The 21,925-nt window shown below is 38.0% G+C and overlaps 1 protein-coding gene across 1 annotated transcript; it reads left to right on the plus strand.

Annotated features, from left to right (window-relative positions):
- Positions 1-958: 958 nt before the first annotated feature.
- On the plus strand, positions 959-8,632 carry LOC109244538 (ensconsin-like). The gene is made up of 6 exons (XM_019411647.1): positions 959-1,106; positions 6,645-6,709; positions 6,909-7,448; positions 7,664-7,756; positions 7,862-8,224; positions 8,297-8,632. The coding sequence occupies exons 1-6, from the start codon at positions 959-961 to the stop codon at positions 8,630-8,632; spliced, it is 1,545 nt and encodes a 514-aa protein (XP_019267192.1).
- The last annotated feature ends 13,293 nt before the right edge of the window (positions 8,633-21,925 follow it).

The following is a 21,925-nucleotide window of genomic DNA, read 5'->3' on the forward strand; positions in this document are numbered from 1 at the left end:
AATATAATTGTTAAACGGGTCCCATATTAGCGACCAAAGTTGGTCTATATTTTATAAGCGACTAACTTTGGTCGCTAAGTTTGAATTATATTTATTTATATTTTATAATTTTTTTTAAATAATAATATAATTATTAAAATTTAATAAGTGGGTCCCACAATAGCGACCAACGTTGGTCGCTAATCTCAGTATTTCTTTGACCAAGCAAGTCTGACCAGTCCGGTCAACATTTTGACGAAATTATTAACCAAATAGCGACCAACTTTGGTCGCTAATGTATTTAAAATAATTATTTTAGTATTTTCTCCAATTTAGAGACCAACGTTGGTCGCTTTTCTTGACAAACCAACTTTGGTCGCTAAAGTTTGGTCGCTTTTTTCCGGAATTCTAGTAGTGATGACTCCCACATCTCCTCCTACCTTAACACCATCACCAGAAACCCACTTCTTCACTATCCCTGATACTACTGTACCCATACCGGTTTCCTCCTCATCTCCAGTCACCTCTACTCATCCATCAAACCCTGTCTCACTTCCATGTGTTGCAAACCCTACTTTTCCTCTGTTCCTGAATCTCAGGGGGAAGAAACTCCATTCTTAGGGGATGAAAGGACTCTGGTGCTTTTTGAGTCTCCGGTTCATGACACCGTCACAGAAGAACCTGTTGAAGAACCTGATTCTCTTTTAGCTGAAACAAACCAGGTTGTTGTAGAAGAAAAAGGCTTTTGAGTCTGCCTTGCAGAAGAGTAAACAGAGTATTAAGAAAAAGAAGAAGAGGTTGATGAAATAGGGGGAAGCTGTGGTTGATAAACACATTTCCAGTCGTTGAGGTTGATAAAGATGCTGTGGAGGAACCTAGTTCCTTAGTAATAAGATCTACAAAAGTTTGTGGTTGAGAAAGATTTATTTTGAAAAGTGCCATTGTGGCTGTTGCAAGCAGGAAGGGGAAGTTTATTGAAATGTCTAGAAAACAAAAGTGGGAAACTGTGGGAGGACCTGGTTCAATAAAGACCATTCCAAGCGACAATGGTCTTGGGCGGGAGAGTCTGAGCACCCAGAAAAGTCTTATGGGGTTGCACGCTTGCCCGACAATCTACGAGATGGCAGGTATGAGACAAGTTCTGGACTTAGGCAACTAGTGGAGAACCTGCGGGAGAAACTGCTTGACTAACAGTTGTCTGCAACTGCCTGCATGGACCTAGCTCTCAAAACCATTGTTGCCTCCTCTTCCAAGCCTCCCTCTTCTAGTGCCCCCTAGGATCCTCTCAGTAGCCAGTTATCTTTTGCTCTGATGAGTTTGTGGCTGTTGTTTTTCTTTGTTTGTCTTTTTGATGGCATGTTGGATCTCACCGTTGCTGCTCCTGTTGAAACAGTCAAATTTCTTCTCAATAAAACAGCTCTTCTTTTGCTTGTACAATGCTTGTTTTCCCTTTTGCTTCTCTTTTCTATTATGATTGTGTGTACATATGTGGCATGAGTTAGCTTTGTTGGACTTCTTTATGCCTTTTTGTCTGACTGTGTCTTTTTGTTGATTCCAAAAGGGGGAATAATCGAGTGAATCGAGTCAGGGGGAACATATACAGTTGCTGGTACCTTATCTGGTTCAGTCAAATAATCATCAATGTTAAAAGTTTGTCATCATCAAAAAGGGGGAAATTGATGGGCTTAAGGTCTTTTAACCTATGTTTTGATGATCTAACAAACTTTCTGTATGGAACCAGATGAAAGACCAAGAATGATAGTAAAAAGTCAGGGGGAACATATGAGGAAACATGTGTAAGTAAGGGCATAAAGTCAAGGGGAACCTGTGGTATCCTATTATTCAATCTGGTTCTCTGAACTCTAACTTTTCGTATTCAATGCTAAGTTCATCATTATCAAAAAGGGGGAAATTGATAGGTTTTCAATATCTTTATCTTGTGTTTTGATGATCTAACAAACTTAATGTCAAGAACCAGATAGGGAACCTGACTCACTTGGATTACACTGCATCTAACAGATTCCAGCCAAATGTGAACTTGCTACAGCTTCAGGAGGTAGGAAAGCTTCAGAAGGTAGGAACCCAAACAAGGACCTGATACTCTTGTGGGTTCCTCACGGCAGTACAAAGTCAATTGGACGCAGCTGGAAATGAAGATTCTGCCGCATTGCACTGTTTCTAGTGCCCACTCATTCTTTGACCAACTAAAGTGCTCACATCACTTTAAGTGATGTGATCAAGGCGTACCTACAATGAGTTTATACAAAACATCATTCAAGTTACTCAACTCAAGACAATCTAGGCAGTATGCACAAGAACCAGATCAGGAACCCGATCCCTTGGTGCTCCCCTGACAGAAGTACAAGTCAACTATACAGCTGGAGCACAACTGCAGAAAGTGACTGTCCGCAACTGCACAAAGAGGAACACAACAGGGACCTGGTCCTTTAGGGTTCTTTGACAGAAGTACAGGTCAACTACAGCTGGAAAGCAATTGCAGAAAGTTACTGCCTGCAACAGTGCATCAGACAGTGCAACAGCCACTTCCTATTGAGATTGGACATCACTAAGGATGTCTTGCATAGTATAAACCTTATGCAAGGCACAAGATTCAGGTTCCAACACTTGCAAATACAGAAAACGAAAATTCTCTCAAGTGCTCAAGAACCTCTCTCAAGAACAAAGCTGCTGCAACCTCAAAGACCTGATCCGGGATTGATGATATTTTAAGTCCTTAGGGTTGTTGAGTCTTTGTTATGTGTTCTTCATTGTAACTCCTATCTGGCTTTCTTTGAAGCGTTGATTAGGTTGAGTCATAAGCAAAAGTCTTTGTAACCGTAGTATGACAAAGTGGCTTGTAGTGGAAATATCACAAGTTAGTCAAAGCCTTTGTAACCGTAGTGTGACAAAGTGGCTTGTGGTGGAGATACCAGAAGTTAGTCAAATTTTTTGTAACTAGAATAGTTATAGAGTGGCTTGTGATGAGAGCATCACAAGTTAGTTGAAGTCCTTGCAATATGGTTATTGTAAAGTGGCTTGTAATAGGGAGATTGCAAGTTAGCGAAGTTAAAAGCCTACAGGTGTAGGTCGTGGTTTTTTGATCCCCTTGTGTGGGATTTTTCCACGTAAAAATCCTCTGCCGTATTTACATTTAGCTTTACTAGCATTCATAGCAGAACCCGATAAAGGACCAGGTACTCTACTATTTGGTGGATTCACACAAACTTAGCACTGTACCAAACTGATATAGGACCAGATCGCTATTCAGTTTGGTTCATCAGTATTTTCAGAGGAAACAGATAGAGAACCCGGTTCTCTATACAGTCTGGTGGACGCACAGTTTCTAACAAACTGACTTCATCTTCTTCCTTGCGTCTTTTCTAAAATTTAGCTCAAATCTTGCTCAAATCTACTCCAAATCACTTCAAATTTAAATTTTGAACTCCTTTTGATATTTTCAATCAATTGGAACAACACCTAATCCAAACTACTAACAAACTCAAAAAATCCTATTTTCGAAAGCAAAGCATTGAATGGCCTTCAATGGTGGACTTCTACTCTTCAATTTTCTTATATTGTAACCAGGTGACACAAGATAAGAAGCAGCAATGGCGGACGACCCGTTGAAGCATATGTAGAAGATGTGAGAAGAAGAGAGAGTGAAAGCAATGGTTGTGAGAACACAAATTTAACTCCATAGCTTTTATAAGCAATGGTTGTAAGAACACAGATTTTGAATTTGCTAATGCTTTCAAAATATGTACAATATAGGCTAGGTTGGGTAAAACTTAAAAATATGGGCCATTTTTTGTTATGGTGTGAAGTCATGTGTATTTTCTTGTAATTCTTTCAAATATGAAATACTATACTGAATACATATTTATATTCACAATAAAAAATGTTAGCTTATAACATAAATATTCTGCTTGAAATTTTGAGAAGCTCGCTAGTGCATGTGAAGTAACTATACAAACATTGACTACCTATTTTCTTTTTGGTCTTTCTAATTAATCAAGTTAAAAAATTTATAGCATGTTCCGTGCAGTAGTGCATTTATTCCCTTTTTGGTGAAAGAAAAATAGCAATTGAGCCATAATATAAGCTACAAATACATTGTTGTGACATTTGGTTTTTTATTTCTATCCTATTTCATAACGTTCATTACTTGTTGAGATGAGATTAATTTGTTTTTATGATTAACAAACGTTTACAAAAGAACAGGGGCGCGGAGCTAGGGTATTTCCGTATTTTTTTACGAATTCGACTAAACCCATTATCTTTTGCGTAGATTCTGTACTTATATTAGAGAATCTATTAAATTTGTATTAATATATAATCACGAACCCGGTAACTAAAATATACTTTGGGTTTGGTGTCATATTCAGAATCCATAAAATTTCAAACCTTCGCTCCGCCTCTGCAAAAGAACCAAGTTGTCGGAAGTCTGTTGATTAAAAGATGAAGATTGTTTCCTAGTGCAAGAAATATAGAGTAATTTGTGTTCAACGTGAACTTAAAACTTGCATGGATCGAAAGATGCATAAAGGAGTCTCTTAAGGAACTAAAATAGAATCTTTTTCGGATATGTCTTCTACAAGAGGTGATAGATTTATTTTAGGTCTTGAAGCTAAAGTTAAAAAAGAATTTGGTCAACCTCACTCATATATAAAGCATCATATTGCTGCTATTGAGGACTTACGCTATCCACACAGTTTCAAGAAATTACTCAAGGCAAATAATAATTCATAGCAAAAGGTGCTTTAAAGGATTCAAGCTGCTCAACAGAATGTCACGACCCAAAATTTAGCCTGTCTTGATGGCGCCTAACATGGTACTAGGCAAGCCGATTGTTTAACCAAAAAACTGAATATTTGATTAAAGCTAGAAATTAAGAGAGAAATCGGGTTACTAATAATCAAGATATGAGAGACTTTGAGAACAACAATAAAGCAATGAATAAATATATATTTCAGTATAATCTCAATGATATTTCGTGTCCTACAGATGTTGAGACCTTCCCCTTTTATAGTTAATTCTAGGAGAAAGTGTAATGCCTTTGTCTTAATGAGGCAATTATGAGCAATAAATGACATTAAAAGAAACGTTACTCAATCATTCCTATTAAATACAAATTCTCTAACGTATTTGGCATTTAATGCTGAATTTGGACTCTTTTACGCTATCAGATTCATGTCTTCAATTCCTTCTGATCTTCGAGCTTTAAATGACTCGAACAGGTACGAGTCTCATTTCATTTGAATAATAGCTTGTGCCTTTAAGTATCTTCTCTCCCGCATTTGTTGTTGCTCGTGCCTCCAAACTAATTACCACGTTTTGACCATTTGACCAGTCCACGTGTCATGACACGTCATCTTTAATATATAAATTCAGTTTTTTCCCAATACAGATAGTCCCCCCACTTTCCATTTATTTATCAATTAAATATTTGGGAAGTGGATCTTCATTAATAAGGGAATTTTTGCCATAATCAATGCTATGACAGTACTAACGCTTCAGTTGTCTTTTCTATTTAATGCATTTCATACGTGTCACCTTCTCATTAGCTCTGCAATTCTGCAGCCTTTTTTCAAGGCTTCTTCAACTCCACTATTCACGAAGTGATAGTTGCCTTTATTATAGGCTTTCCATCATTACACTTCTTAGTCTTTGATGGTTGCTTTTATATATAAACTTTACCCTTCTTCCACAAATTTTTACCAAATATTTCACTATTTACTCCTATTCACTTCTTCCTCTGTTCACATCTTTCTACCATGTCATCTTCGAATCCCAACCCTAGGAGAGTTCCAATTCTTGACAATTTTCCCAATGCCCCTGTGAGACACAGAAGAGGTAGAGGAGGTAGGCTTCGTGGCCTAGGATCCATTCGTGGTGGTATCTCTGGTTCCATCACTCCTTCTTCTAGCTCTGGCACTATTTCTAGAGGTTCTTTTACTAAGAGATCCTCTTCTAAAGGCAAAGAATCTTCTGAACCCATTCAAGAACCTTTGGTTGAAGAAATAGTGCCAACCGACTTATCTTTCGAGCATGATAAAGAATCCCTTCGTGACCATGTAATTGATGCTGACACCTATCCCTCTTTAATTACTGAACCCTTAATTTTCACTGTTCGAAAAGATTGTCGTTGGAGAGATGACCTTCATATAGTTATTCCTAACCCAAACCAGAGAATTTCTTCTTATAGGATTGGTTTTTCCTTTGTTTATACTCACCCCTTTACTTTGGGATTTATTCCTGCTATCGACCCAGTCATACTCGATTTCTGTCATTTTTTCAAGATTTGTTTGGCTCAAATTGGCCCCCTCGTATGGAGAGCAGTGGCTTGTTTAAGGTATGTATCGGCCAAGGCTGGTGTTGACTTTACCTTCTCCCATCTAATTCATCTTTACCACCCCAAGCTGTTCCGCAATGGTGTTTTTACCCTAACTGCAAGAAGTAAAAGGGTTTTGGTAAGCCCTGAAGATGATAAAGATCGAGGCTGGTACACCCGTTACGTTGCGGTACCCACAGTTGGTTTGGTGGGTGAATCAAATATTCCTTTTCCTGAGAAATGGAACCTTGCACGTAAGTATTTCTTTCTTACCGTATCTGTTTTTTTTATTTCAACTCCTTTTCTAATTTCATTCTTTTTTGCTTTTTTGTAGCAACCATGGGAGATGTGGAGCCCATTCCTAATTTCTGTAGTTGGGTAGATGCTATTTTGAAAGCCGTGCCTATGGAGGCACGAACCTAGAAATCTATTTCCAACAAACATGGTTGGAAAGTGAAAACTCACGGTATGCATCCCTTATTATTTCTCGTATGTTAAATTCTTTCCCCTCTTTTATCTTTATATCCTTCTTTTTGTCAGGATTTGCTATTCGAGGAATGACATCTGAAGTAGTTATTGCCCTTCGAGCCTCTTCTAGTACTCCCCTTTCTTGGAGAGAACACAAGCTACGCTGTCAAAGAGGAAAATTGTTGAAGAGGATTCTGAGAATGATGAAGATGAAGACACCTCTTTGATGGCTAGGCCTAGAGCCAGGAGACGCATCATTTCTGAAGATGAAGCTGAAATTTCTTCTGCCCGTGCCTCCTCTCTTACCGAACCTGTTACTGTTGTTTCTGATAATGAAACCATTCCAAGGGACACCATTGAATCCAGTCAACGTCTCTTCGCTGACGGTTTCGAAAGTGGTGAACTAGGTCCGGTTTTAGATGAAGTTCCTCTTTCCTCCTCCATTCCCATTTCTTCTATTCCTCCTTTGGTTTCAAGTGCTTCCTTGCCTATTTTATCTGTTCCTACTCCTTTGCCAATTTCTGCTCCCTTACCTGTTTCGACTCCTTCGACTCCTGTTATTTTCACCTCTTCTACCGTTCCTCCTTCTATAGCTCCCCCTTCCTCTGTTCAGCATGCAGAGGAGGGTTCCAGTAGCAGAAGTTTGGCTATGAGGAGTGTCACACTTGAGGTTCCTGCTAATAACAGCCTTTTAAGGAAGTCTGGTGGAGCAGATGTCTGGCTCGAGCCTTTAATTGGAGACATTGGGAAGAAGAAGATGAACAGTCATAGTTGCTTAACTTTGATGAATGACATAGTTCATTCTACGTTAAAGGTATTCTTCCTTTACTTACTAATAAGTTTTTTTTATCTCTAGATTCTTATTTTCATGAGTTGTCTTTGTAGGCTAACCTTATTGGCACGGAATTGATGGGAAGAATATTCCTTTTAGAAAAGAAGGCCCGTGAGTCTGATAAGACTGTTCTCGAGGCTGAGAGGGTAGCTAAGGAAGCCCAACTGGAAGCAACTAATTGGAAGGAACAGTTTAAAAATGCTCAAGAAACGATAAAAGAATTGCAAGAAAGCAACTGTAACCTGGAGCAGCAAAAGCGGACTCTGACTTCTGAATTAGCGGGAGCCAAGGCTTCTTTTAGTAAAGCTGAGAAGGATAAGGAGCGCCTTGAATGTTCATTTTCAGAACAATTATCAAAGTCAAGTGAAGAAATCAGAGAACTTAAGGCACTTTTGGCCAAGAAAGAAGAGTATGCAGGGGAGTTAGTGCAAAACTTGACTCAAGTTCAAGCTGATTTAAATATCTCTTCTGATAAGGTACGTGCCTTAGAGAGTTCTCATGCCTCCCTTGAAGCTTCCCTTGATTCCTCTTTAGCTGAAAATCAAGTGTTAAAGAATGATCTTGCTATGTGGGAAAAAGAGTATGAACGTCTTGAGGAGAATTTTAACATAGAGGTGAGTTGGGCTTTTCTAAACTCTCGTTGTGATGCTTTAACTGAGGCCAGTCAAGAAAACTTTGATTTAAAGTCGGAATTGGCCAAAGTTTTGAAAACCATTGAGATGACCCAACAACCACTTGACTTTCCTTCTCCGGCAGATGAAGCTCCCGTGGCTGAAGAACCTTTAAATGAAGAAGCCGCTGCTGTGGCAGTTGAAGTTGAAAATGTTGCAATTCCAGCTCCCGAGGGTGAAACTTCTATGACTCAGTCTGAGGAAGCTGAAGCTTTCGTGACTCTTGCTCCCCTCGATGAATCTAACACTTCAATCCCAGCTGAAACCGCTCCTGTTGCTGTTTCTTCAGAAGTTAACGTTCCTGAAAGTGAAACTGATATCGCAACTTCTGATGTTCCAGCCCCTCAGTGACCAGTTTATGTTTTCAAACTTTATTTTTATTTGCTTTGTTGATTGGTGGGTTTATCCTTTGGTCAGTTTTTAAGGGATTTTTTGGAAAAAGTCCGCAGTTATCATAATGGGGCACTTGTATAAACTTTTTGTTGACTAAGTTTCTACTTAGTCTTTTTAATTATATCAAGAAGTTTGTTAGTACTTCAATATGTTCTATTCTTGCCTTTTTCTTATCTATTTAGGACTTATAGAATAGTTTAGCATTTTTATCCTTTGAAAATGCTTTATGATTCTTCTCATGACTTATTAACATGAGGCTTATAAAAGAGGGCCCTTTTATATAGAACGACACTTAAGGAAGAAGACGTCTCAACTTCATAATGGTGTTACAATATGATGAAAGAAATAGGAACACACATGTTTTGTTTGTAATAACTTTGACAAGTTTTTGATTATTACATGTATTAAAATACATCTATAACTTTCTCGTAACTGTTTTTCTTGTAACGGATTTTTACAAAATAAATATAATTCAAACAAGGTTTTTCCTTATAACCCGTTTCAGTATATAGTCATGACCCTATCTTCATGTATTAGGAAGGGTTTGAGAGGTGACTCTATTGTTCTCATGAGTTTGAGAGGTGACTCCATTGTTCTCATGAGTTTGAATACTATGTTGAATGTTTTGTATCTTCATTTGTTTTGATGGAAAATAACACAATGATGAATGCTGAGGTTCCGTAACTTCTGCTCGACCCTTGTCTCTTTGTGGCTTGATTTTTTCGATTTTTGTTCGGTTTACGTATCTGTTTTCCCGCACGTATCTGTGTACAATATGCAGTCCCCCAAGTGTTTGAGCGGTGAAGTATGAAGCCTCGAGCACTTGTTTGTTTCTCTCATTTTGGTCCTTTTCCTGAAACAGAAAAACATAAGGGACTCGGAGATGCGATTAGAGATGAAGACTGCCTAACCCGTGTGTATTTCCATCAGAATAATTGTAACCCTGGGCTGGGAATTTTAGAATATTCCATTTTGCCGTGCAGGTCGTGACTCATCATTTGGCACGGGTAAGGGTTTTTGCCTAGCATCTAAAATCGTTAGTAAAATTTTAACAATTCAAAGAAAAATTTTAACATAACGATACCTGACCATGGGTACTTTCTCAAAAGTAATATCTCTTTAGGTGGACAACATTCCAATGTGAGGGTAGAATTTTCCCATCCATTGTCTCTAACTCATATGCTCCTTTTCCCGCAATATCACAAACTCTGAAGGGTCCTTCCCATGTTGGACTTAGCTTTCCTAAATTAGCGGCCTTTGTAGATTGGAACACCTTTTTAAGCACGAAGTCCCCAATTTTAAAAAATCCGAGGTGTGCTTTCCTGTTGTAATACCGTTCAATTACTTGCTTTTGTGCTGCCATCCTTATTAATGCGGCTTCTCTTCTTCCTTCGAGCAAATCAAGGTTCACCCGCATCTCTTCATCATTTGATTCTTCCGTTGCTTGAGCATATCGTGTGCTCGGTTCTCCTATTTCAACTGGGATTAAGGCCTCCGCACCATAAACCATTGAAAATGGTGTTTCTCCCGTACTTGTTTTTGTCGTTGTACGATAAGACCATAATACTCCAGGTAATACCTGAGGCCAATTACCTTTTGAATCTTGTAACCTTTTCTTCAAGTTGTTGATAATGACCTTGTTTGTGGATTCCGCTTGTCCATTTCCCACTGGATGGTATGGCGTAGATGTTATCCTTTTAATTTGCCAACTTTGAAAAAATTCTGTGATTTGAGCTCCTATGAATTGTGGACCATTATCACACACGATTTTCTTTGGCACTCCAAAGCGGCATATTATGTTCCTCCAAATGAAGTCTTTAACTTCCTTCTCTCGTACCTGTTTAAATGCTCCTGCTTCTACCCATTTAGTGAAATAATCAGTAAGTACAAGTAGAAACTTCACTTGACCTTTTGCTTGTGGTAATGTACCTATGATATCCATTCCCCATTTCATAAAGGGCCACGGAGCTATGACAGGATGCAGTAGCTCAGCTGGTCTATGCATATTATTCCCGTACTTTTGACATTTATCACATTTAGACACAAAACTATTTGCTCGAATCAATGTTTTTACCAGCGACCTTCCTCCCGCATGATTTCCACAATGTCCTTCATGTATTTCCCTCATTACGTATTCTGTTTGGGAAGGTCCAAGACACCTTGCTAATGGTCCACCGAACATCCTTCGATAAAGATTTCCTTGATATAAACAGTAGCGAGCAGCCTTATTACGGAGCACGTGTGCCTTCCTTTTGTCATCAGGTACGGTTCCGTACTGTAGAAAAGCAACAATCTCGTTTCTCCAATCCCATATTAAATTATTAAAATTTACCTCATTCTTATCAGGTTCGAGAATGGAATGAAATAAATGTACAACTGAAGCATTTGCATCTTTTGCCACGTCTGCTGCAGATGCGAGATTGGCTAAAGCATCTGCCTCTACATTTTCATCTCTTGGTATTTGCATAACTTTCCACGTCTGAAACTGCTTTATTAATTCTCGTACTTTTTCTAAGTACTCTTGCATTCGTGCTTCCCTGGCTGCGTAAGTCCCCAGCATCTGATTAACAACAAGTTGTGAATCACTCTTGATTATAATCTGGGTTATGCCAAGTTCTCGAGCCAATTCCGAACCTGCAATGACAGCTTCATACTCTGCTTCATTGTTAGTTATTGAATGACACTTTATAGCTTGTCTAATAGTTTCACCCGTGGGTGGTACGAGAACTATTCCTAAACCTGTGCCTTTTACGTTAGATGAACCGTCAGTGAATAAAATCCAAGTCCCCGGGTTTGCGCCATTAAAAACTTGTAATTCTTTTACTGCTTCTAATTGCATCCCCTGACTGAAATCAGCTACGAAATCAGCTAATACCTGAGATTTTATAGCAGTCCTAGGTTGATAAGTGATGTCGTATTCACTTAATTCTATAGCCCATTTTGCTAATCTTCCTGATAATTCATGTTTATGCAAAATGTTTCGTAATGGAAAAGCAGTAACCACAGCAATGGGATGACATTGAAAGTAAGGTCTTAATTTTCTAGATGCCATGATCAAAGCAAGTGCTAATTTTTCTAGTTGCGGGTACCGTGTTTCTGCATCTAATAAAGACTTGCTTACATAATAGATAGGAGATTGTTTACCTTGATCCTCCCGGACTAAAACAGCACTTACCGCAACTTCTGAAACGGCAAGATAGATGAGTAACTTCTCTCCTACCTTTGGTTTCGCCAACAACGGTAGATTTGACAAATATACTTTCAGATTCTTAAGTGCTTGCTGACAATCTTTGTTCCATTCAAAATGATCCTGTTTCTTTAAAGCTGAGAAAAATTTGAAGCATTTTTCTGAAGACTTGGAAATGAATCTCCCCAGAGTTGCAATTCTCCCAGTTAGCCTTTGAACTTCTTTTTTACTCGTAAGTACGTCAGGTATTTCCTCTATTGCTTTGATCTGTGAAGGATTTACCTCAATACCACGGTTAGAGACAAGGAAACCCAAAAACTTTCCTGATGCGACCCCGAACGCGCATTTTTCTGGATTGAGTTTCATATTAAACTTTCGTAAAATTTGAAATGTGACAGATAAATGAGAGATGTGATCATGAGAATGCTGGGTTTTGACGAGCATATCGTCTATATATACCTCCATGGTTTTTCCTAAATGTTCCTGGAACATTTTAGTGACCAACCTTTGATAGGTTGCTCCAGCATTTTTGAGACCAAAGGGCATTACTTTATAATAGTAAGTCCCCTTGTCTGTGATAAAAGAAGTTTTCTCTTCATCACTTGGATCCATTTTGATTTGGTTGTAACCTGAATATGCATCTAAAAAACTTAAAAGTTCATGCCCTGCAGTTGCATCAATTAATTGATCTATATGCGGTAAAGGGAAAGAGTCTTTTGGACAAGCTTTGTTAAGGTCTGTATAATCTACACAACTCGCCACTTACCATTTTTCTTAGGTACTACAACTGTATTAGCTAACCAATTAGGATACTTTACCTCACGGATAGACCCAATTTTTAATAACTTTTGGACCTCATCTTGAATCACCTGGTTTTTGAAAGCTCCTTGCTTTCTTTTATTTTGCTTTTTTGGTGTGAATGATGGGTCTTTTTTTAGTTTGTGAGTCATCACATCCGGTGATATTCCTGTCATATCAGCATGGGACCAAGCAAAACAATCCACGTTAGCTTTCAGAAATTCAATTAACATACCTCGCACGTCGGAGCTTAGATTGGCTCCAACATAAACCTTCCGTTCAGGCCATTGCTCAAATAATATCACAGCTTCGAGTTCTTCAATTGTTGTTTTGATATTTTCATTCTCTTCAGGCTCTTGAATTGTGTCAGGTCTCGAGTCTACATTTGTTTGTCCTTGTTCAGCTGCGGTTTGAACCTTGATACCTTCAACTGTTTGCTGTAATTGCTATTTTTCCTTATTTACAATGCTCGTATCTGTTACAGCGTTAATCTCCTGGCTGTCTGCTGATCCCCCAGAACTTTGGCAATTCCCCAGGTGCGGGAATTTAATAACTTGATGTAGAGTTGACGGGACAGCATCCATATCATGGATCCAAGGTCTCCCCATGATCATATTGTAAGCCATTTCCATATCTACTACCTGAAATTTAGTTTCTTTAACAACACATGCAGCAAAAGTTGTTAGAGTTACCTCTCCTTTTGTTACCACACTTGAATTGTCGAACCCGGACAAGGTATGCGCCTTCGGTATCATTTTGTCTTCAGCTTGCATTTCACGTAATACCCTTAGTAGTATAATATTTACGGAACTTCCTGGATCAATCAAAACTCGTTTTACATTAGTGTCGTGTACAAGTAAAGATATTACCAGTGCGTCGTTATGGGGGGTCATCACTCCTTCGGTATCTGCATCATCGAAAGAAATACTTTCGTTTTCTAAAACCTGCCGTACCCGTTTCCCGTGTGTAATCGTTACTTTAGAAACCTTGTTGGAAGCCGTATATGTTACACCATAAATATCTTCTCCCCCACTTATAACATTCACGGTTCTCTTGGGTGATGGGGGCTTTGGTGGCTCTTGCCTATTTTTCATATAGGCTTGCTTACCTTTCTCACTAAATAACTCAGTGAGATACCCTTGTTTCAATAGATGGTCCACTTCACTTTGTAAGAATCTACATTCTGAAGTCTTATGCCCGTGATCATTGTGGAATTCGCACCAATGATCTGGATTGCGCCTTATTTGTATTTGACCGCATCTATTTTTCGGCCTACGTACCCTTGTCTCCCATGCTCCTCAAAACAGCTACGACTCGGAGGTAGTGACATTGAAATTATATCCACCGAATCTCGCCTTAAACTTCTGTCATCATCGCGTGACTCTTGTCTATTTCGGTCATTTCTGAACCTTGATGAAGAACCAGATTCCCTGTTCCTCGATTTTTGATAAATATCGTTGATTTATCCTGCTTTGACCGTGAGTCTTTTCCTGCAGGTCCCATATATGGATCGTTCTGTTTTTTTACCTGATCTTTTTTCGGTTGCTGACCTCCTGGAATTGCTCCTTTCTTCATGATGAAACTGAGGTACGGTATCTTCCTCAATTCGCAACTTCGTACTGTACCTTGTTATAAATGTCATTCTAACGTGGTTGCAGGGAACTCTCGAAGGCTTTCTTTAAGTCTTCTCGTGGCTTCTGAACTTTTATCATTTAAGTTGCTTGCAAAAGCTATTGCAGCCCAATTATCAGGTACACGGGGTAAAGTCATCCTTTCACGTTGGAATCTATCAACAAAATCTCTGAGCAACTCTGAGTCCCCTTGTTTAATTTTGAAAATGTCTTCCATTCTTTTCTCAACCTTTTGAGCTCCCGAGTGTGCTTTAATAAAAGAATCTGCAAGCTCAGCAAAAGAGTTTATAGAATTTTCAGATAAAAGAGAATACCAGGTTAATGCACCCTTGGTGAGTGTTTCTCCAAATTTCTTGACCAGCACTAATTCAATTTCTTGCTTGGTCAAGTCGTTGCCTTTTACACCTGTAGTAAATGCAGTTACGTGATCACGTGGGTCTGTTGTGCCATCATATTTTGAGATGTCAGGCATTTTGAACTTTTTAGGGATTGGAAGGGGAGCAGCACTTGGTTTCCAAGGTTGTTGCGAGTATTTATCCACATCCACTCCTTTGATTACAGGGGGAACTCCAGGGATTTGCTCGATGCGCTCATTTTGTTCCTTAAGCTGTTTCTGCAAAGTTAGTACTAAATTTTGCAAATGAGAATTATTTGAATTATCTGGTTCTCCTTCCTGTGGTTCACTGGGGGTTCCTCCATTTCCAGAATTAACAAGGCCAGAACGAGGATTCTCCAATGTATTGTTATTAGGCGTAGGTGTGGGTGGTGCAACAGGTAATCGACTAACTAGAGCTTGAAGAGCTTTGCTAACCCGTGCATCAATTACTTTTTGTAAAGCTTCATCTGCTCCTTCAAAATGTTCAGATTGCTCTTGTTCAACAGCACGAGATTCAGGAGCAGGAGTGCCTTCACGAGATTGACGTGGTGAATTTTGAGGGGAAGGAACCACGTTAATGTTTTGTAAATCTCCTTGATGGATTTGATTTTCATGGTTTCCCAAGGTATTTTCACTGTTATTGTTGTTGTTGTTGTTTGACATGATGATAACAACAGATAAAATGTAACTTAAAAAGAATAGATTATCAGATTCCCGGCAACGGAACCAATTTGTTTAACCAAAAAACTGAATATTTGGTTAAAGCTAGAAATTAAGAGAGAAATCGGGTTACTGATAATCAAGAAATGAGAGACTTTGAGAACAACAATAAAGCAATGAATAAATATATATTTCAGTATAATCTCAATGATATTTCGTGTCCTACAGATGTTGAGACCTTCCCCTTTTATAGTTAATTCTAGGAGAAAGTGTAATGCCTTTGTCTTAATGAGGCAATTATGAGCAATAAATGAAATTAAAAGAAACGTTACTCAATCATTCCTATTAAATACAAATTCTCTAACGTATTTGGCATTTAATGCTGAATTTGGACTCTTTTACGCTATCAGATTCATGTCTTCCATTCCTTCTGATCTTCGAGCTTTAAATGACTCGAACAGGTACGAGTCTCATTTCATTTGAATAATAGCTCGTGCCTTTAAGTATCTTCTCTCCCGCATCTGTTGTTGCTCGTGCCTCCTAACTGATTACCACGTTTTGACCATTTGACCAGTCCACGTGTAATGACACGTCATCTTTAAAATATAAATTCAGTTTTTCCCAATACACCGATACCTCAAACATTTCCAACACTTTTAAATGAAAAAAATGAACTAAACGGGTTTAAATAATGAAAGCTCTCATAAACTGGATGGAAGATCAAAACTCAATACGGAAATTCCCAAAACCAGGATGTCACTGAGTACATGAGCGTCTATATAACACAAGTCTGAAATATTATCTATGAAAAAGTGAAACTAAATACATAAAGCTGAAAGATAAGGAAGGAGAGTCAAGGTCTGCGAACGCCGGGCAGCTACCTCGAAATCTCCGAATGACTAAGCTGCTCAGATAATCAGCACCCACCATGCCCGAAAATACCTAGATCTGCACACGAAGTGCAGGGTATAGCGTGAGTACAACCAACACAGTAAGTAACAAGTTTAACTTTTGGACTGATAGAAGTGACGAGATTAAGTAATACAGTCCACATGCAGTATTAACAGTACGAAAACTTGCAACAAATATGACAGTAATATCTCAGAAATTTATAATCTACAAATAAAGGTACAAGAATTTAGACATCCTTTAAGGTTTTGCAAAAAAATTCAAAACAGAACAGGGCAGATCCAGCCCCAAAGTAAATAACTGCTAGCATTGCGCCCACTATGGATGTGTAGACTCCGAAGGGGCCGATCCACTCCAAGCGCTATAATAAGCCAAATCCTGGCATGAATCAATAAAACCTGCTGCGACGTGCAGCCCATTCCCATGAATATCACTTACAAAAGGCCCTCAGTGTCCCTCAGTCATTAATCTTTCCAGCCTCTCGGGCTCACTAGAATCATGATTATCAGCACAAACAATGATGATATGACATATCAAATAAAGGACAACAGAGACTGAGACATATATGCAAATCATAGCTGTAACTGAGTATAAAATGGCAAGATAAGCAAATAGTTCAACAGGTAACACGACCTTTGTGGGTCCCAACAATACCAAAACGTAGCCTAAGAAGGATTTCTTACATGAGTGGCAGCTCAATTACTCTAACACATGGTGAAAATACGGATAACAATAAGACTATTCAACTATACAGTTCTACGAAATCTACCAAGTAACAATTCTTACGGTGCATGCCAACGCGCCCGTTACCTAGTATATGCGTCACCTCAACAACAATCACATAACACGTGATTTAGGGTTTCATGCCCTCAGTACCAAGTTTAGAAGTGTTACTTATCTCAAACTGTGCAAATCTCTACTCCACCAAGCCCTTGCCTCGTAAAACAGCCTCTGAATGCATCGAGTCTAGCCAAAAATAATTCGATACAATCAACACGAGCTAAATGAATCAATTCCATAAGAAAATACTAAGTTCTTAATCAAAAGTTAAAAAGTCAACTCAAAAGTTGGCACCCGGGCCCACGGTTCGAAATCCAATAAAAAATACAAAATCCGAAAGCCTATTCAACCACGAATCCAACTATACTAAATTTACTAAAATCTTACACCAAATCGTCACTCAAATCCCCAAATTATACTCTCCAAATCCCTAGCTTCAAACTCCCAAATTCCACCATAAAACACACAAACTAGGTGGGGAATCCAATGGGGAAACATAACTATTGAATAACAATAACCACAAGTGACTTACCTCAAGAATCCCTTCGAAATCCCTCTCAAAAATCGCCTAAACTTGAGACTGAAATATCCAAAATGATGAAAATCACGGAACCCTCGATTTCAATACACTGCCTAGAGATCCCGCTTCTGCGGTCCAAAAATCGTCTTTTAGAGTCAATAATCCGCATCTGCGGAGGTCACTTAAGGGCTGATCAACCTCTTCTGCTGTCCCAAATCCCGCTCCTACGGGTGCGCATCTACGCAAGTCCTTCCGCTTCTGCAGACCAGCGACTCCAAGCCCTTCTCCACTTCTGCGACCAGCCTCCGCATCTGCGAGATCGCAGGTGCGGAATTTTCCTTCGCACCTGCGCAAACCCTCACTTCGCTCAGAGCCGCTTCTGCGGCTCCGCACTTGCGGCCATTTCCTCGCAGGTGCGGTCGCACCAGACCAGATCACATTAGCCTTCAAAAATTCTGCAAATCCAATCCGATTTCAAGCCGAATCACTCCCGAGGCCCCCGGGACCTCAACCAAATACACCAACAAGTCCTAAAATACTATGCGAACTTAGTTGAGCCGTCAAATTACATCAAACAACGCTAAAACCACGAATCGTGCATCATTCAAGCCTAATGAACTTTTGAACTTCCAACTTCTACATTTGATGTCGAAACCTATCAAATCACGTCCGATTAAACTCAAATTTTGCACAAAAGTCACAAATGACACAACGGACCTACTCCAACTTTTAAAGCCCCAATCCGAGCTCGGTAACCAGAAAGTCAATTCTCGGTCAAACTTCTAAATTTCTAAAGCTTCTAATTTTCCAACTTTCGCCATTTCAAGCCTATTTCAACTATGGACCTCCAATTCACTATCCGGACACGCTCCTACGTTTAAAATCACCCAACGGAGCTTACGGAACCATCAAAACTCCATTCTGGAGCCATTTATACACAAGTCAACATCTGGTCAGCCATTTCAACTTAAGCTTCCAACCTTGAGATTAAGTGTCTTATCTCATTCCGAAACCTCTCCAGACCCGAACCAACTATCCCGGCAAGTCACATAACCACAATTAAGCAGGGAACGGAATGGAAGAACGGGGTGAAAACTCTCAAACCGACCGGCCGGGTCGTTACACTGAAGAACCTGTTTCTAAAGACGAAGCTGCTCAAATTCTTTAGTTGTTTAGAGTTGAGTCAATTGTTCTAAATTTTAACCTATATTGCTTATTGAGAAGTGTAATTGTAGGTGAATAATTCTGAAAGTTTATTTCGCTTTCTAGGCTAGAGTTTATAGTCTGGAAAAAGGTAGTTACAATTGAGTTGATTGTAGGTATTAAGGTACTAGAATTTGTTCCTTTGGTTATTGAGTTGTAACCTAAAGCAACTCTTTGAATTTAGTGAAGTTTTAATGCAAATTCTTCGAGAATATGACGTAATTTTTATTAACCTTGAACAAAGATATTTTCCACGTAAAAATTATTGTGTTGTTTAATTCTACACTTTATATTCTATTTGTGTCTAAAATTTTGAGGTTAAAGAACCAGGTTTTTAACAAGCGAAAATCAGGAGTGACACATTTCATCCGTCTCGTGTCTTAGTACATCCAAAAATAACATAACTTATACTGTCATATCAAAGTATTGACTCCACAACTAATTTGAGAAACGAAGAATTACGGTGATTTGTGTGCTTTATGTTCATAGTTCAAGTACGCATTAAATTACTTTACCTACAAACATTTACCTATTATATTTTTGGTTTTGTATTCTTAATTTGGTGAAGATTTCTTATGATTTCTTTCAGTTCTGCCATCCAGCCAAACCTTAAAAGAAAAAAAAGAAAGTTTAATTGTTTATCCAAGTCAATCAAATCAAAGTCACGCATCTAAATAAATCGACTGAAATATCTCAACCAAGTCGAATCGACCAATGAGCACCCTTATTTTTAAGTGATTAGATTTGTTTGATAATCTTATTTACATGTCATAATTAAATTTAAAATAGTATGGAAGATTTATTTTAAACTGCAACAGAGAGCTTCGATAGTGCTTACACTTAAAAGAACAACAACAATGATAATCTATACCTACGTTTGCATTATATTAAAAGCACGAAACCTCTTACTGAAATGTTGTTTACCTTTTTATTCTCTAAAATTTAAGATTACACATCGAAAAAAATTATAATTTTAATCATTTTCCTAATAGTAGGATTTTAATTTTAAATTAATGAAAATTTTACTTATTAAATCTTTCCTTATTTGAATTAGATAGAAAGTCCTAATATTTAAGTCTCTAAAATTATTTAAAGGTTTACCTTATATAAATCTTTTCTTCCTAAACTTTGTTATTAAAACTTTTTTAATGGGATAGAAGTGACAGGATTCTAAACTATTAAACATGATTGAATTATGAGGGAAATTTATTTTTAGGAAGATGAGGGATATAATTATTGTAAAAGGCATAGGTCTTTCGAATTCTATTTTTCACGCGAACTATTTTTATTTCTTATGTTGTCAGTATTGTTATTATATGTCATAGAACACGTTCAAGTAAATATAGCTAAATGAATTCTAATTCAACCATTTTAAATTCAAGTAATATATTTGTACATAAAATATGCCAACTTGATATGATTACGGTAATTAATTCTTTTTAAAATTATAAAATTGCTTACGAAAATACGCATAACAATTTCATGTCAAGTTCAAAATAAATAAATTTTAGAAAATATGAAGAAATTATTATAATAATTTTATCATTAATTTTTTTATATCAAGTATATTCAACAAAATTGATCGCACAAAAAAAAAAAAAAAAGAGACGAGGAGAGAGAGAGAGTCAGTTCAACAATTGGACGCAAAGCATGATGTCACAAACTCACAATAAGGCATCGGAAATTTGTGGGGCCAGATTTCTTTCATTATTAAGTGATTAAAGTAAACTTTATAGAAAACCTGGTTCTCTATCAGTTCTCACAGTAAACAGCAGTAAATAAAGAACACAATAATATTTGCGTGGAAAACTCCCAACTCACGGAACTAAAAATCACGATCCACCCTAATAGGATTTCAATTTCACTAACTGAGTAAATTTTAGATTAAAACCTATTGCAATCTGGGAATTAAACTTTTAATCCCTCAATTCTTACAATAATTCTACTGTAAGCCTCTTTGTAATAACTCTATTACAAAGCTCCACACTTAACTAACTCTAGTCAAAGCAACCAAAACGATAATGGTTTAAAAGATATCCTATTGAATGCTTCTGAAAAGCTATGTAGGAATTACAAGTTAATATCATAAGACAAAGATACAACAATACTAAAGGACTTAAGACATAATCAATGCAGGGATATGGTCCTTTGTCTTGTAGCTGCTTTGTTCTTCAATGCTCTTGAGAGGAGAAAATATTTAGGTTTGCAAGTGTTAAACCAAAACCTTACATCATGTTGATAATATATGTGTGAGGTCATGATAGATGATACAAGGAAGTGACCGGTCTCTAGCACGCTTCTACAGTGTTGTTGTACTATGCAACAACTTTAACAGCTGGAGAGTTGACTTGTGCGACGACTGGAGGAACTGATTCTATCTATTCCCTCTGCTGTTCCCTTATCTGATTTACTTGAGAATTAAACCAGACATCTGATTAGTTATATTAAACTCAAAGGAAGTAATTGTATCAGGTTCCTTATCTGGTTCTCTCATGAAGTTTGTTAAATCATCAAAATAAAAATCGCAAAACTTATCAATTTTTCCCTTTTTTATGATGGCAAACATATAATTGATATTCCCTTATAAGAACTAGATTTACACCCTGCTCCTCGTACGAAGCAGACACCTCCCCTGTGAGAATTTCCTCCCTTTCAATTTTTCCCCTTTTGCTCATTAAAAGAGTTAGATAGGTAAATACAAAAAGAAGTCCAGCAATATTAACTCATGCCACTTGTGTGCACACAATATGACTAAAAATAGAATGCAAGAGTATAACATTGCATTAAATAGACAACGATGCTCATTAATTAAGGAAACAAGAAAGTAAAGTAGTAGTACCATAATAACACAAATATTACAATCCAAACAAAAACCAAAGTACCACAGTAAATAAGGAAAGGCAACAAAAAGACAAGAATAGGAAGGGACTGGCAAGAGTGCAAGATAGGGGACACTGGATGGGGAACATGAAGGATTAGGGAGTAAGAGCCTTGATGAAGCTATCCATTCGGGCATTAACAGCCCTTTGATTGTTGATCAGCTGCTCTTTCAGGTTCTCCACGTGGTTCCTCAACTCTGCATTCTCAGCTTCTAGGCGGTCAATCTCTTCACCCTAAGCACTATTGAAATCAGGTTCCTCGCTTGCCTGATTAAGCTTAGATTGAAGAATGGCGTTCTGTGCTTTCA

This window comes from Nicotiana attenuata, unplaced genomic scaffold, assembly GCF_001879085.1.
Source record: "Nicotiana attenuata strain UT unplaced genomic scaffold, NIATTr2, whole genome shotgun sequence".
Classification (NCBI taxonomy): domain Eukaryota; kingdom Viridiplantae; phylum Streptophyta; class Magnoliopsida; order Solanales; family Solanaceae; genus Nicotiana; species Nicotiana attenuata.

Coding starts and splice junctions, on each gene's coding strand:
- LOC109244538 (XM_019411647.1), top strand. CDS start 959: ATGTCTAGAAAACAAAAGTGGGAAACTGTGGGAGGACCTGGTTCAATA. Junction 1,107..6,644: donor GACAATCTACGAGATGGCAG/GTATGAGACAAG, acceptor GCTTTTTTGTAG/CAACCATGGGAGATGTGGAG. Junction 8,225..8,296: donor AGGAGAATTTTAACATAGAG/GTGAGTTGGGCT, acceptor TTTGATTTAAAG/TCGGAATTGGCCAAAGTTTT.